General features: G+C 31.1%; 1 protein-coding gene across 1 annotated transcript; it reads right to left on the bottom strand.

Annotated features, from left to right (window-relative positions):
- Positions 1–2,404: 2,404 nt before the first annotated feature.
- LOC130677710 (loricrin-like) lies at positions 2,405–13,815 on the bottom strand. Its single transcript, XM_057484558.1, has 18 exons — positions 13,761–13,815; positions 11,311–11,399; positions 11,219–11,233; positions 11,119–11,136; positions 11,020–11,037; positions 10,024–10,035; positions 9,928–9,942; positions 9,831–9,845; positions 9,726–9,749; positions 7,908–7,946; positions 6,225–6,236; positions 5,501–5,518; positions 5,402–5,419; positions 5,303–5,320; positions 5,207–5,221; positions 5,102–5,125; positions 2,659–2,751; positions 2,405–2,574 (listed from the first exon to the last, which is right to left on the bottom strand). The coding sequence occupies exons 2-17, from the start codon at positions 11,371–11,373 to the stop codon at positions 2,665–2,667; spliced, it is 411 nt and encodes a 136-aa protein (XP_057340541.1). The 5' UTR covers positions 11,374–11,399; positions 13,761–13,815; the 3' UTR covers positions 2,405–2,574; positions 2,659–2,664.
- Between the last annotated feature and the right edge of the window lie 1,689 nt (positions 13,816–15,504).

Genomic DNA, 15,504 nt, shown 5'->3' with positions numbered 1-15,504 from the left:
TTTTTTTTGGTCAAAATTTCAGGGGGGCCGCTCTGCCCCACCCTCCCCTAATTGGATAGAAAAAATGGCCCAATCCAATTGTATACAATTTGTATAGAAATTGTATACAATTCTATACAAATTGTATACAATTATATACAATTCTATCATTGCAATTATATAGAATTGTATATAATTTATATAAAATTGTATATAATTATATAGAATTGTATACAATTTGTATATAATTGTATACAATTTCTATACAGTTGTATACAATTGGATCGGGCCATTTTTTGTATATAATTTTATACAATTGTATAAAATCTTTTTTCATCGGGATATTTCACTTAAAACCAATTCTATTTTATAACCCGCAACAGTTCAAAACATAGCCATTACCTTTGGCATATCACACACACTCTCTTTTAAAATCACAATAATAATTACCCGCAATTATTTATTTCCTTGATTTCACACTCACGCATTTACTCAGTCCCCTGGACTATTCCACACTCACACTGAATTTTATATATTTGAATCGAATGGCATCCCGCCATGGACTAGTTCTCCCACCACAACTTTTTCTTTTCAATAAATAAATTAATTAATTAAATATTTAAATTAAAGAGATTAATTCAATTAATTAATTATTTATTTTTAATTACTTCTCAACTCCTTTTTCGCGCTTTAATTTTACTCTGTTCAATAACTCGTGCGATTTCGTCATTTTTCCAAATTCTTCTCAGCGTCTCCAAGTTTTCGATTATTTTAATACTGAGTTGATTCTTAAATTTCCTTTTTTCGTTTAATTCATTTATTATCCTTACTTAATTTATTTCTTTATTTAACTATTATTGATTATTGAATCTACAGAAGTAGTAAGTCCTGACATTTTTTATTATTAATTTTAAGAAACGCATATACACTCTTCCCATCTCTATTCATGCTCGGCACCAAATAACGTGGTCCCCGTTACCCGAGTAAAGGACTACAGTGTCTTGACTCAAAATAAGGGACTGAGATATATGTTATGTCTATTTGGACGTAACTCTTTTCCAAAGAAAATTTAATTTTGGACAATTTTAATCTCTTTATACTTGACCCTAAGACTGATAGTTTCTGAAATATTTGCACGAGTCATAGAATTTGAATTTTTTAATGTCTTAATTGATAAAAAAAAAATACTAAAGTTACTAAAAAATAATTGAAATTATTACAGAAATTTTTAAGCTGGGAAAAGGTGACACAGACTCACAGCTATCGAGACTCAATGTGAGCAGGACACCTACGAAATGCACGTATGGGTCGCTATAACATTATACGCGCTGGTGAATCTCTAATGAAGTACCCATACAGGAGCTGCCAGAGTTGAACAACGGGCCCCTACTTGGCTCAGCACTGGGGAACCTAGCTTTGGCACACCTATATTGGCCCAGGCTTGGGCCAGGACTGGGTAACCTAGCCTTGGCCGTTACAATGATTACCCGGGCTTGGGCCAAGACTGGGTAACCTAGCTTTGGCTATCCAATGGCAAGCCAGGCTTGGGCCAGGACTGGGTAACCTAGCCTTGGCCGTTACAATGATTACCCGGGCTTGGGCCAAGACTGGGTAACCTAGCTTTGGCTATCCAATGGCAAGCCAGGCTTGGGCCAGGACTGGGTAACCTAGCCTTGGCCGTTACAATGATTACCCGGGCTTGGGCCAAGACTGGGTAACCTAGCTTTGGCTATCCAATGGCAAGCCAGGCTTGGGCCAGGACTGGGTAACCTAGCCTTGGCCGTTACAATGATTACCCGGGCTTGGGCCAAGACTGGGTAACCTAGCCTTGGCCGTCCAATGGCAACCCAGACTTGGGCCAAGGTAGGATTACCCAAGTTTGGATATACCTATGGTTTATATAAGTAGATCATATAAATGTACCAGTTCAACGTTAGTAGGTTCGTCCAGTAGCTACCGTTCGGACCCAGTAATCAGAAGGACGGCAGTTCGCGCCCAAAGTCCGGCAGAATTTCCACCTAGTTTTTTTCACATCATTTACCTCCCCTAGATAATTAAAACGTTAATGATCATGAATTCTACGAGGTTAATAATAATAAATTTTTTTTAATTAAATTTATTCGTTTCCTGGAAGCCTGGGCCAGGTCTGGCAACCAAGCATGGGCCAGGTCTGGTAACCAAGCATGGGCCAGGTCTGGTAACCAGGCTTGGCCCGAGATTATCATTCCAGGCTTCTACCAAGGCTGGGCCAAGACTGGCTTACAAGCCTGGCCCAAGGTTCTACAAAGTTGGACCAAGTCTGGGCCAAGTCTGGGCCCGTGGTACTTTCCTCTCTGGGTATAGTTATATTAATTATAAAAATTGATATATAGTTCGTTGTTAAATTAATTAAAAAATGAAAGGGTAAAAATAAAAATTCATAAAATATGATGCTTATAAAGTGTATTTAGTATTTAACCCGACATACAATGCGAATAAAATATTATTTCATTATTGAGATTAAAGTATTCTGTAATCAATCCAAAATTTCGTTTCCTTTCGGCGTCAGCGGTCTGTCGATACTTCGGAGCACTTAATCTGCCGTGTGACAGGATCCTGCAATTAAAATAAATGAAAATAAATTTAAATAATTTATTTGCAAAAAGTTATATTGTATTTAATATTTTATTTTTAACTTACGGATCTTTATGTAGGACATGGAGTAGAACATCCATTACATCCACTACTCACACCAGCGCCACCACCTACGGCATTACCTGCGAGGTTCGTTACCTGAAATATTTAATTTTAAAACATAAGTAATAAAATTTATTGCGAGAAATAATTTATTTTAAAATATTTTATGTAATTTATGCTCGAAGAATATGCCGTTAAATAGCCTAAAGTTATCCTCATAAGATTTTACACTAAAATACAATTCTTTCTGATTTGTCAACAGTGTGATTCGAAATCCCTCATTTTCTGAGAAAATTTAAGCTTTCCGTCAACGAATGAAATGCCAACACTGCGTCTTTATATACCTATCAATCTGTCACGAGTTATTATTGCAAGATTCTAAGACAAGATTGTTGTGGGACTTGTACATGGTGTTGTACAAAAAAACATTGAAGACGTGGTAGTAAAAATACTTCCGCGAATCTTAGGTCTTTTTTAAGACATCAATTCGATAGGTTGGTTTTTTTGGCTCACCCTAATATATATATCTCCCACTTCTACCTCTGTCACTTTACTCCAGGATCCTATGTCGTATGCCAGTGGAGAGGGTAAAGTGGCAGAGACAGAAGTGAGACAGATAGTTTAATATGAGAGTTCTTGCGCAGATCTGCCGTAAGACATGCGTTAGTGTCTTCGAATAATTTCTGGTGCAAAATTAGCTAAAGTGACTGCGCACCTTGAACAAGATATCTTCAATATTTTTGTACAATTCTGAAAGTACAACATAATACAAAATTTTTTTTTCAGTTTTGTACACGGCTTTTAATTTGAAACTTTGTGCCAGTGTCTGCAGTAAGATCCATAGTTATATAAAGACGTGGGCAACTACTGTCTAGATAGTACTGAGTACTGTCCCCGACAGCACTGGATACAGTCTAGATAGTATACAGTACTGTCTGAAATTTTTTTTTTTACGGAAAGTACTCAATACTATCCCAGGAAAGTGCCACTACTATATTGTTTTTTCCGTGTACAAGATCCGCGTAGGAATTTTTAGTCCAAGAATCAGCGGGTGGAAAGTTTAGGTTTTTTTTCTGCACTGATAGAAAAACTATCTTGATTCAAGAAAAATTTTTTCTTCAAAATGTGGTTCTTGTTTTAAAATTTTTAATTGTTTTAATTCAAGAAATAAGTCCTTGAACCAAAAAATTGAAATTCTCGGATAGAGAAAAAAAATTCTTTGTTTGAGAATTTGATTTTTCGATGAAGCCTTTTTTGTTTTGAAACAAAATTCTGAAATATTTCGTTCAAGAATTTCTTGCTCTTGGATTACGATAGGCAAAATCTAGGTTTAAGACATTACCGACTCGTTTCGAGAATGGCGCGGTTTTTAAATCAAGATATCAATTTACTCAGCTTGAGAAAAAACTTTTTTTCTTATTTTAAAAATAAAAAGTTTTAAAGTGATTTTTTAGGACTACATTCATTTACTTCAGATATGTTAAAGTAGAAATTTATTTTAAAAAAAATTTTTTTTTCATTACTTTAAAAACATCTTCTATCAAGGAATTATTACTTGAACCAAAAATTTAAAGTTCTTAAAATAATAATACGACATTTTTAGTTGAAGACAAGTGGTCTTGCTTGAAGAATTCGATAGTATCGATTGAAGATAATATAGTTTCGGGTCAAGACACGAGAGTTATCCATCGAAGATACAAAATCTATAGAGCCAAGAAAATCTAAATCAAGACAAGAATTTCTTGAAGCAAGACAATTGGTTTTCTTCAGAAATAAATTCTTGGCTCAAGAAAATATTTCTTGAGTCAATATAAATTTTCTATCAGTGTGTTAAGTTAATGTTATCCAACGAATTATTTGATTTATAAAATAGAAATATTTTTTTAACTTCCCGTTAAGAAAATCGACGATTTTCGAAAAATTGGATAGATATTTTTTTCACCCCGATTTTCGAAAGTCGAGTTTTCATCAGATGGCGACGTTTTGAGTTCCTAGGAAGCTATTCTGACTATTTTCAAAATGATGTCCGAGTGTAAGTATATATATGTGTGTGTGTGTATGCGTGTAAACTCTTTGTAACTTTTTAACTAATGAATCGATTTGGATGGTTGAGGAGGCAATCGAAAGAGCTTGTTGGCCATCAACTTTTCTGAAAATTTCAGATCATTTGATCAAGTAGATTCAAAAAAATTGGCGAATTACGAAAAAAAAAAATTTTTTTTTTAGTTTTTTAGTGATTTCTCAGAAACGATCGACTTTAAAATCTATTCAGATCTAGAACTTTATGAGCCGCGTCGATTCCGGCTGCATGCATGATGGTGTGTTAAATAAATTTAACGGCGTTTTATTTTGTGCATTAACTACATAACCTATTGTATACATTTAAGTGACATCAAGTATAATATCAGTGCCACGTGATGTATGAGATATTTTTTTCAGTACTTACGCTTCCATCTGCGGATTGAGTGTTCTGTAATATAAATAAAACAGGTAAATAATTAAAAATATATTGTAAGAGAGAATAGATAAATAATATTTTTTAAATACTTACACCACCACCTTCTCTCTGTAATATAAATGAAAGAAATAAATAATTAATAATATATTGTAAGAGAGAATGGATAAATAATATTTTTTAAATACTTACAGCATCACCTCCTCTAGACTGTAATATAAATAAAATAAATAAATAATAAAAACATGTGGTAAGAGAGAATTGATAAACACATATTTTCTAAATACTTACACTGCCACCTCCGCCATACTATAATATAAATAAAATAAATAAATAATTAAAAATATGTTGTAAGAGAGAATTGATAAATAATATTTTTTAAATACTTACGGTTTGATCAGCGTCACTCTGTAATATAAATAAAATAAATAAATAATTAAAAAAAAAAAAATTTGGAAAATCCAAAAGTGCACGCCTCGAACGCTCATGTTATGTTTTTTTTTAAAAGTTAAATTTCGAATAAAATTGAATATCCCGCTCTTTTCCCATTGAAATTTCCATGGTAAATATACGGTAATAAAAGTAAAAAAAAAAATAAATAAGGAGAACATTCCTAATGAAAAATGGCGGCAGTGTGTGTTTGTTTACATGTAAGATTGCCGGTTTTAACCGTAATGATTTATTTTTAAAAAAACGAGAAGGCCTACAGTAGTGATTTTCGAAGGGAACCTTCTTTGCTTATTTCTGAAAATTTTGAAAAAGAAATTAAGTAGTTTCGTCAAGTCGTTCTCGAGATATCCGTACCACGCCGTTTTTTTTAACCACAGACTAATGGACGTCCACGATAAATTTTTTTTAATGAACTTTTTTTGATATTAATACATATTAGACAAATTAAAAAAAGTATCAGGATTATTTATTAGTGTTTCAGCTTTATATTGATGTGCTTTTCATAATGTGTAAGAGTAATAGAAAAAAAATATATGCACTTTAATGAGTGGAAATCGTGTGACTTTGACAGGTCGGTTATAAAGCACAACCTCTCCACTTCGCTTCCGAGGCGTGCAATACCTTGTAACAGAGAATTGGTAAAAAATATGTTTTAAATACTTACATTATCTGTTTCCTGTAATATAAATAAAATAAATAAATAATTAAAAATATGTTGTAAGAGAGAATTGATTAGAAACTATACTTTACTCATATCTTTTGTGTTTTTATCATATCTGCATAGCAATCCCTAAACGGTCGTTTATTGATCGGTGGTTAATAATTTGTCAAAATGAAAATGGCACCCTGTGGTTTTCAATAGCGTTTGATTATGGGGGTCATAACAAACGCATTTGAATCCATAAACACATTTCTCCAAAATCATTTTCGACCGATCTCAAAAACAAACTCTACTATTATCACAAGAGCAAATGATCTCTTGACACTTAATTATATTTGGAATGAGAAGTACAATCAATCTAACAATTTTTATCTCGGTGTCTATATATATATATATATATATATATATATATATATATATATATATATATATAAACACGTTGATTGTTTTTTGTTAATTGAAATAAAATAGAAAAATAAATAAATTATGAGTGATGAGAGCAGTCAAAAACTAGTATCTGCCCGCATGGAAAAGCTATATATTGTTAAAAGTATATAAAAAAATATATGGTGAATATGTGATAAATATATAGCGGCAAAAATATCTATATTGAAAAATATATGTTTTTTACATATATTGGATTATATATTTATCATAATATATTTACTTGTATATAATGTTTTGTATTTTTCTATATATATTATCTCATATAATGCTCAATATATTCTTATCATATATGGATAGTATATATATAATTTATAAGTATAATATAATAAACTTGATATATATATCCATATATTTTGACTCATATAATTAGTGGTATATGGTCTCTATATAATTGATTATATATGAAAGAATTTATATGATTAAATATATGGTTCGCGGTATATTGGAATTATATGTTTCCAGTATATTAAAACTTATATTTTTCGCAATATATTGAAAATTTTATTTTTTAATATACTTTTTCAATTTCTACACAATTCCACAAAAAAAAAGTCAAATTTATTATTTTTTCTCCTTCTTTTCATTGACCTCCTATTTACTGGCAATAACCTAAGAAAAGTAAAAAAAGTGCCATATATTTTACAATATATTGGAAACTATATATTTTGCAATATATTGGAAAACATATATAAAAAATATAAAAAATACTATATATTAATTAATATACTACTTTCAATATAATATATCAATATAAAAAAGATATATTAAAATATATATGTAAAACATACATAAAAAGTCATATATTGATAAATATATTGATAGTATATTCTAGCAATATATTTTTTTTCAATATATTATCATATATTAATACGGCAAAAATATAAATATTATTTTATATATTGTACAATATATCACATTATAATATTCATATATTCTATCATATATGTTTTCACATATAAAGTTTTTTCATGCGGGTGATATAGCCTATCTGATTTAGAGTTTACTTTACTGATATAATAATTCGCAAAAATCAGACATTTGTTGAATAAAGTATAGTGCATAGCAGGTGGGTTGTCATTATCCGTTAAAAACAATGATTTTGACACTCGTCTTCGGCGCATACTAAGCACTTGCTAACGCTCGTGAGCGTGCATCTACGACTCGTGCTGAAAACATTGTGCTTTCTGGATAAAGACTCCCCTAGCCTACTCACTGTGCAATGGACTACTTAATACTTACAGAATCACCACCCTGGGCAACACCATTGATCGCACTGATCTGTAATATTTAATTTTAAAACATAAGTAATAAAATTTATTGCGAGGAATCATTTATTTTAAAATATTTTATGTAATTTATGCTCGAAAAAAATGCCGTTAAATAGCCTGAAGTTATCCTCATAAGATTTTATACTAGAATACAATTTTCTCTGGTTTGTCAACAGTGTGATTTAAAATTCCAGATTTTCTGAGAAAATTTAAGGCAGCCTTCCGTCAACTAATGGAATGCCATTTTTTGCCACCAACTTTCTCAGAAAGTTACCGTCAACTTATGAAAATGCCAATTTTCGCAGCCAACTTGATGACAAGTTACTGCAGTAAGTTGTCACTAGCTTGCTGCCAGCTTAATTTTATAACCTTATTTATTTCTATTATTTGAAACATCCCGGGAAAAAATGATCAGGCCTGACTATGCCTGTTCATGTATGATCAGGCCTGAAATTAGACCTGATCATGCCTGTTCATATATGATCAGGCCTGAAATTAGACATGATCATGCCTGTTCATGTATGATCAGGCCTGAAATTAGACCTGTCCATGGCTGTTCATGCCTGACCATGTCTGTTCATGTCTGAAACGTTATATGCGTTCAGGCCTGATCATACCTGTCCATGCCTGTCCATGTCTGTTTATGCATGTTCATATCTGTTCATGTCTGAAGCGTTAAATACAGTCAGGTCTGATCATGCCTGTTCAGGCCTGATCATGACTATTTATGGCTGTTCATGGCTGTTCATGTCGGAAGCGTTAAATACAGTCAGGTCTGATCATGCCTGATCATGTCTGTTCATGGCTGTTCATGGTTGTTCATGTCTGAAGCGTTAACTACGCTCAGGACTGATCATACCTGCCCATGCCTGGTCATGTCTGTTCATGTCTGAAGCGTTGAATAAGCTCAGGCCTGATCAGGCCTGTTCATGCCTGGTTATGTCTGTTCATGTCTGTTCATAGATATAAAATTTTTTTGACCAAGAATCTATCACGTATAACCCGGGAAAAATGGATCAGACCTGATCAGACATGAACAGGCATGAGTCTTAAGACTTTCAGTACTTGAAGTTCGTACGAGACCTATTTTTCAACTCAATATCTTAGGTCAACAGGTAACGAGGCGAACTTTCAAGCGCAAGGTCCACGGTTCAAATCCTAGACACTCCCATATTTTTTATTTTTTTTTCATTTTTATAGAAATAATTATATATAATTATATAGGACCATTTTTTATATATAATTGTTTTACCAGAATGGGCATGAACAGACCTGATCAGACCTGAACATGCCTGATCAGGCCTGGTCAGGCATGGTCATTTTTCATGTCTGATCAGGCCTGAAGACTCATGCCTGCTCATGTCTGATCAGGCCTGAACATTTTTTCCCGGGATAACATCAAACCCGTGTAAACTCCTTGTAACTTTTTAACTAATGAATCGATTTGGATGGTTGAGGAGGCAATCGAAAGAGCTTGCTGGCCCTCAACTTCCCTGAAAATTTCAGATCATTTGATCAAGTAGACTCAAAAATATTGGCGAATTACGAAAAAAAAAATTTTTTTTTTTAGTTTTTTAGTGATTTCTCAGAAACGATCGACTTTAAAATCTATTTAGATCTAGAACTTTATGAGCCGCGTCGATTCCGGCTGCATGCATGATGCTGTGTTTATAAATTTAACGGCGTTTTATTTTGTGCATTAACCACATAAACTATTGTATACATCTAAGTGACATCAAGTACAATACCGATGCCACATGATGTATGAGATATTATTTTTAGTACTTACGCCCACTTGTCCGTCTGCAACGGCCTGTAATATAAATAAAACAGACAAATAATTAACAATATATTGTAAGAGAGAATAGATAAATAATATTTTTTAAATACTTACATCATCACCTCCGTACTGTAATATAAATGAAAGAAATAAATAATTAATAATATATTGTAACAGAGAAATGATAAAAACACATTTTTTAAATACTTACAGCATCACCTGCGTCCTGTAATATAAATGAAAGAAATAAATAATTAATAATATATTGTAACAGAGAATTGGTAAAAAAAAGTTTTTAAATACTTACAGCAAATGTGACCTGTAATATAAATAAAATAAATAAATAATTAAAAATATCTTGTAAGGGAGAATTGGTAAAAGTAGGATATTACATACCTAGGCCAGTAAAATAAGAAAAGTCTCAGATCACATGTAATTGTTGGCCGAGGCTGACAAACATGTGGTCTGAGGCTTCCTTTTTTACTGGCCAAGGTGCGTACACGGTAAAAAATTAATCGTGAATGCAACATGATGCAGTCTTGGTAAATAAACATGATGAAATCATGTTGCATTCACATGATTTGTCATGTTTCGGTTACATGATAGTCATGTTGCAGTAACATGAGAAAATCATGTTGCATTCACATGATTTGTCATGTTTCGGCTACATGACAATATATGGCAGCAACATGATTATCATGTAGCCGAAACATGACAGATCATGTGAATGCCACATGATTTTTTCATGTTACCGCAACATGATTATCATGTGAATGCCACATGATTTTTTCATGTTACCGCAACATGATTATCATGTAGCCGAAACATGACAGATCATGTGAATGCCACATGATTTTTTCATGTTACCGCAACATGATTATCATGTAGCCGAAACATGACAGATCATGTGAATGCCACATGATTTTTTCATGTTACCGCAACATGATTATCATGTAGCCGAAACATGACAGATCATGTGAATGCCACATGATTTTTTCATGTTACCGCAACATGATTATCATGTAGCCGAAACATGACAGATTATGTGAATGCCACATGATTTTTTCATGTTACCGCAACATGATTATCATGTAGCCGAAACATGACAAATCATGTGAATGCAACATGATTTCATCATGTTTATTTACCAAGACTGCATCATGTTGCATTCACGATTAATTTTTTTCCGTGTATACTATTTTTCTGCTCAACGAAGCCGGAAAGCTGCAACTTCGTTCAGGGCAGCGGCCCGAAAGTTGCCACTTTCCGTTCGGAGGGCAGAAAAAATTTTTTAAATACTTACGGGATAAGAAACACTACCCTGTAATATAAATAAAATAAATAAATAACTACAAATATGTTGTAAGAGAGAATTGATAAATAATATTTTTTAAATACTTACACCACCACCTCCGCCATTCTATAATATAAATAAAATAAATAAATAATTAAAAATATGATGTAAGAGAAAATTGATTTAAAAATATTTTTTTAATACTCACTTGACAACAACTAGCCTGTAATATAAAAAAATAAATTAATAATTTAATATTAAATACAAAAATATAAATAAGAAACGGATTATTAAACTTACTGCAAAGTTCGTCGCAATGGACAGCAGTGCGAAAATTACAATGAAGGACATCAATTTGTTCATTTTGAAGAAGATAATTTTTTTATTATCTGTAATAAAAAATTATTGAGGTCAATAATTTATATGAATAAAGAACAGATCATTCTTTGAATTTAATAACTGATATATTTATTTGAACTCAAGAATGTCGTTGAGCTCAAATTGAGGAAGACTATATCAGAAATCCGTTATATTTTCGTTTGATTAACTTTCGATAAATAATTTTCAGAATATCGATTCTTACAGATAGATATTTTTTTTTTCAATGATTTTTTTATCTATACATGCTTGTTAAATATTTTTGTCCTATTAACCTAGACATTATCCTTAGTAGCATTGTCTTCAGTAAATTTCTTAAAGAAGTTTTAAGCAAGAGTTAAACAAGATGGATTTCATAAGTATACTTGCGAAAGATTTCATCAAGTCTTGCTTTCTGAGTAAAGACTTTCGGAAGTCTGTAGAAACAGTCTGCAGCAATTCTTAAGCAAAATACATTCTATAGAACAATGTTAGGTCAGAATTGCTGCAGATTTGCTTAAGATATCGGGTTTCTTTATCTCCGAATCACTCTAAGTTCAAGCGCAGTACCTCTAGCAAATTCAGTAGCTCTCATTTAAATTTAAACTGCTACAAATCAAAAATATTGTCACTCGACAAAATTTCTTCAAACATTGGTCGTGTTTGGCTGAATGAAGTTCTGAATAAACTTATTTCGGCCAAACACGTCCAGTTAGTGAGCGCCACTGAGTTTACTAAACTAATACTGAGTTGACGGCTCGGAAAGAAACGAAGAGGGCATCCGTGTCCAGGTATCTTAAGCAATTCTTCCGCAAATCTGAGCTAATGCATCTTGAGCAGGTATCATGTCTTACGCAAGTATTACTACAGACTTCCTTAACGTATCTTACAGAAGTTCTGCCCCAGACTTGTTCAAAACTGATGATGCAGACTTGCTGAAGACTGAAGATACAGATTTATCTAGAACTATCTCAAGAATGCTACTAGAGATGTATGTTAGGATATGCCCATATATAGACACATATGAACATATATTAGCTCCTTTGTTTAGAGCTTATATGGATATGTGCGTTGATATATATATATAAGGCTTTGATTAATCGGATTAGAATGTAAGTATCCCGGGTAAAAAACTTTATATATAATTATATATAATTTATATATAATCATATATAATTTATATATAATTATATATAGTTATATACAATTATATATAATTATATATAATTTATATATAATTATATATGTAAATTGGCCTTATATAATTATATATAATTTTGTATAATTATATATAATTATATATAGTTATATATAATTGTATATAACTATATATAATTATATATGATTATATATAAATTATATATAATTTATATATAGTTATATATAATTATATATAAATTATATATAATCATATATAATTTATATATAATTATATATGGAAATTGGCCTTATGTAATTATATATAATTATGTATAGTTATATATAGTTTATATATAATTATACATAGTTATATATAATTTATATATAATTATATATAGTTATATAGAATTTATATATAATTATATATAATTATATAAGGCCAATTTCCATATATAATTATATATAATTATATATAAACTTTCTTACCCGGGATAAGAGTGTGTAAAAATAGTTATTCCACTAATAGAAAGCCTAATTATGAAAAATATGATTTATAGTAGTACTCTAAAAAGCTTTAAGAATCAGCTTAGAAGATCTATGCGTTAATTAAAAAAATTTTAAATAGTTTACGAGGCGTTTAACTCTTAATGAAATCCATTATATTGTAAAAAGTACACGGAAAAATTATTCTCGTTCAAAATGCTGAGGTATCACAGTGAAGCCGGTCTACATTGGCCATTTGAAGGAAATTAAATAAACATGTATCAAAAATTGCTATGGTCATAGTAAAATATCCAATAGTTACAGTGATTTGTAATGTACACGGAGAAATTATTCTCGTTTGAAAGGCTATGGTGTCATAGTAAAGCCGGACTATGTTGGCCATCTGACGAAAATTTAAAGAAACACATGCAAAAGTACTACGGCTGTAGTCAAATTTACAACGATCATATCACAAATTACTGTGACAATTGTAAATTTTACTATGGGAATAGTCATTTTTGCATGTGATTTTTCTATTTCCGGTGGCTAACATGGTCCGGCTTCACATGGCACCATATCATTCTAATTGAGAATAATTGCTCCGTGTAATAGTGGAAAAAAAATTTTTACATCATTCTAACCTATAAAAATAAAAATTAAATAGATATTAGTATATATTGATATCTTACTACACACAATAATATATTAATATTTCTTATGACTATTGTTAGAAAAAAAAAATTAAACGTAACAAACTATTTATTCCTTACCAGAGAATAAAATCAAAGTGTTGTTAATAACAATTTGCTTGTGAGTGTCTATTGCACTAAAATTTCCGGTTTATATACCCAATTTTATCAGTATATTGATGACGACAAACAGATGTTTGATCACACATCAATAAACACTAAAAAAAAATTATTCAAAGCGGGCAAATACTATTTACTTTTGATGAAATTGACCATCCATTCGTATATTTACTTAAAATTAAGACCTTTCGCTTCAATTAACAGCATTAATTGATACACCTGCATTAACAAGATTATTGCGAAATATCACTAAGAACGAAAAAATGTGATAATGATATTCAAGGTGTTTTGCCCTATATATATATATTTCTTAGCATAAACTCCAGGTAAAATTGCATAGGACCCTATAGGAATGCATATGGGAACTATGGATTTATCTAATAATCCATAAGAACTAATATAGGATCCGGGAAAAAAAATTTAGATCTATTCAGATCAAACTAGATCTGATGTTTCAGATCTGAACAGATCTGCATTTTGGCCAGATTTGTTTAGATCAAATTAGATCTACTCTGATCAGAATAGATCTGCTTGGATCTAAACAGATCAAGGTAAATAAAAAACACTCTTAGATCTGCTCAGATCAAATTTGATCTAATTCGCTAGATCTAAATCGATCTGTTTTTTTATCTCTATCCTAATAAAAATTGATATGTCTGATTAAAAATATATTAAATATATCACAATAATATAAAATATATAGAATTGAAGCCATTTATTTCAATTACGATAGACTGTTTAGAATTATCAAAATTTAGGTGAATGTGTCAAAATTCAGCTAGTTAATCTTATAATTATAATATAATGTGAAGAAATATTTCTTTATAATCTGTACAGGTCTAATCTGATCAGAGCAGATCTGAACTTTTTTTCCTGAAAAAAAGTTATATCAGCTCAGATCTGGTTTGATCCGTACAGATCCAATTAGATCTATTTATATTTACTTCATAAATTGATCGTTTAATCAATGTTGATCTATTTTGATCTGACTAGATCTAGGTTGATCTAACTTGATCTAGATTGATCTGACTTGATTAGATTTGATCAGGGTAGATCTGGACTATTTTTCCCCAAAGAAAAATGTCATATCTGATCAGATCTAGTTTGATCTGAACAGATCAAATCAGATCTACTCTGATCTGGGTTCAGTATAAATTATGATCAAATTTGATCTGAGCTGATCTAATCTGATCAGAGCAGATCTAAACTTTTTTTCCCGAGAAAAAGTTATATCAGCTCAGATCTGGTTTGATCGTACAGATCCAATTAGATCTATTTATATTTACTTCATAAATTGATCGTTTAATCAATGTTGATCTATTTTGATCTGACTATTTTTAGGTTGATCTAACTTGATCTAGGTTGATCTGACTTGATTAGATTTGATCAGGGTAGATCTGGACTATTTTTCCCCAAAGAAAAATGTCATATCTGATCAGATCTAGTTTGATCTGAACAGATCAAATCAGATCTACTCTGATCTGGGTTCAGTATAAATTATGATCAAATTTGATCTGAGCTGATCTAATTTTATCAGAACAGATCTAAATTTTTTTTCCCGGGAGTGTATGGATTTATATAGAAATCCGTGTAGGAAATCATAGGGATCTGAATTCTTTTATGGGAAGTCTACATAAGAAACTGGGTATCTTGATTCCCATGTGGATTTTGATATGGTGCAGATTCTCATGGGAAATCATCGTAA

This window comes from Microplitis mediator, chromosome 11 (assembly GCF_029852145.1).
Source record: "Microplitis mediator isolate UGA2020A chromosome 11, iyMicMedi2.1, whole genome shotgun sequence".
In the NCBI taxonomy this organism is placed as follows: Eukaryota; Metazoa; Arthropoda; class Insecta; order Hymenoptera; family Braconidae; genus Microplitis; species Microplitis mediator.
Note: the sequence above shows the minus strand (reverse complement) of the source record. Positions and strands in the feature narration are given on the sequence as shown.

Bases quoted from the DNA above. Each gene is read 5' to 3' on its own strand.
- LOC130677710 (XM_057484558.1), bottom strand. From the start codon at position 11,373: ATGAACAAATTGATGTCCTTCATTGTAATTTTCGCACTGCTGTCCATT. The intron at 7,947-9,725 runs GTAAGTACTAAA...TAAATATTACAG, and splicing joins TTGCAGACGGACAAGTGGGC to ATCAGTGCGATCAATGGTGT. The intron at 2,752-5,101 runs GTAAGTACTGAA...TAAATATTTCAG, and splicing joins CTCAATCCGCAGATGGAAGC to GTAACGAACCTCGCAGGTAA.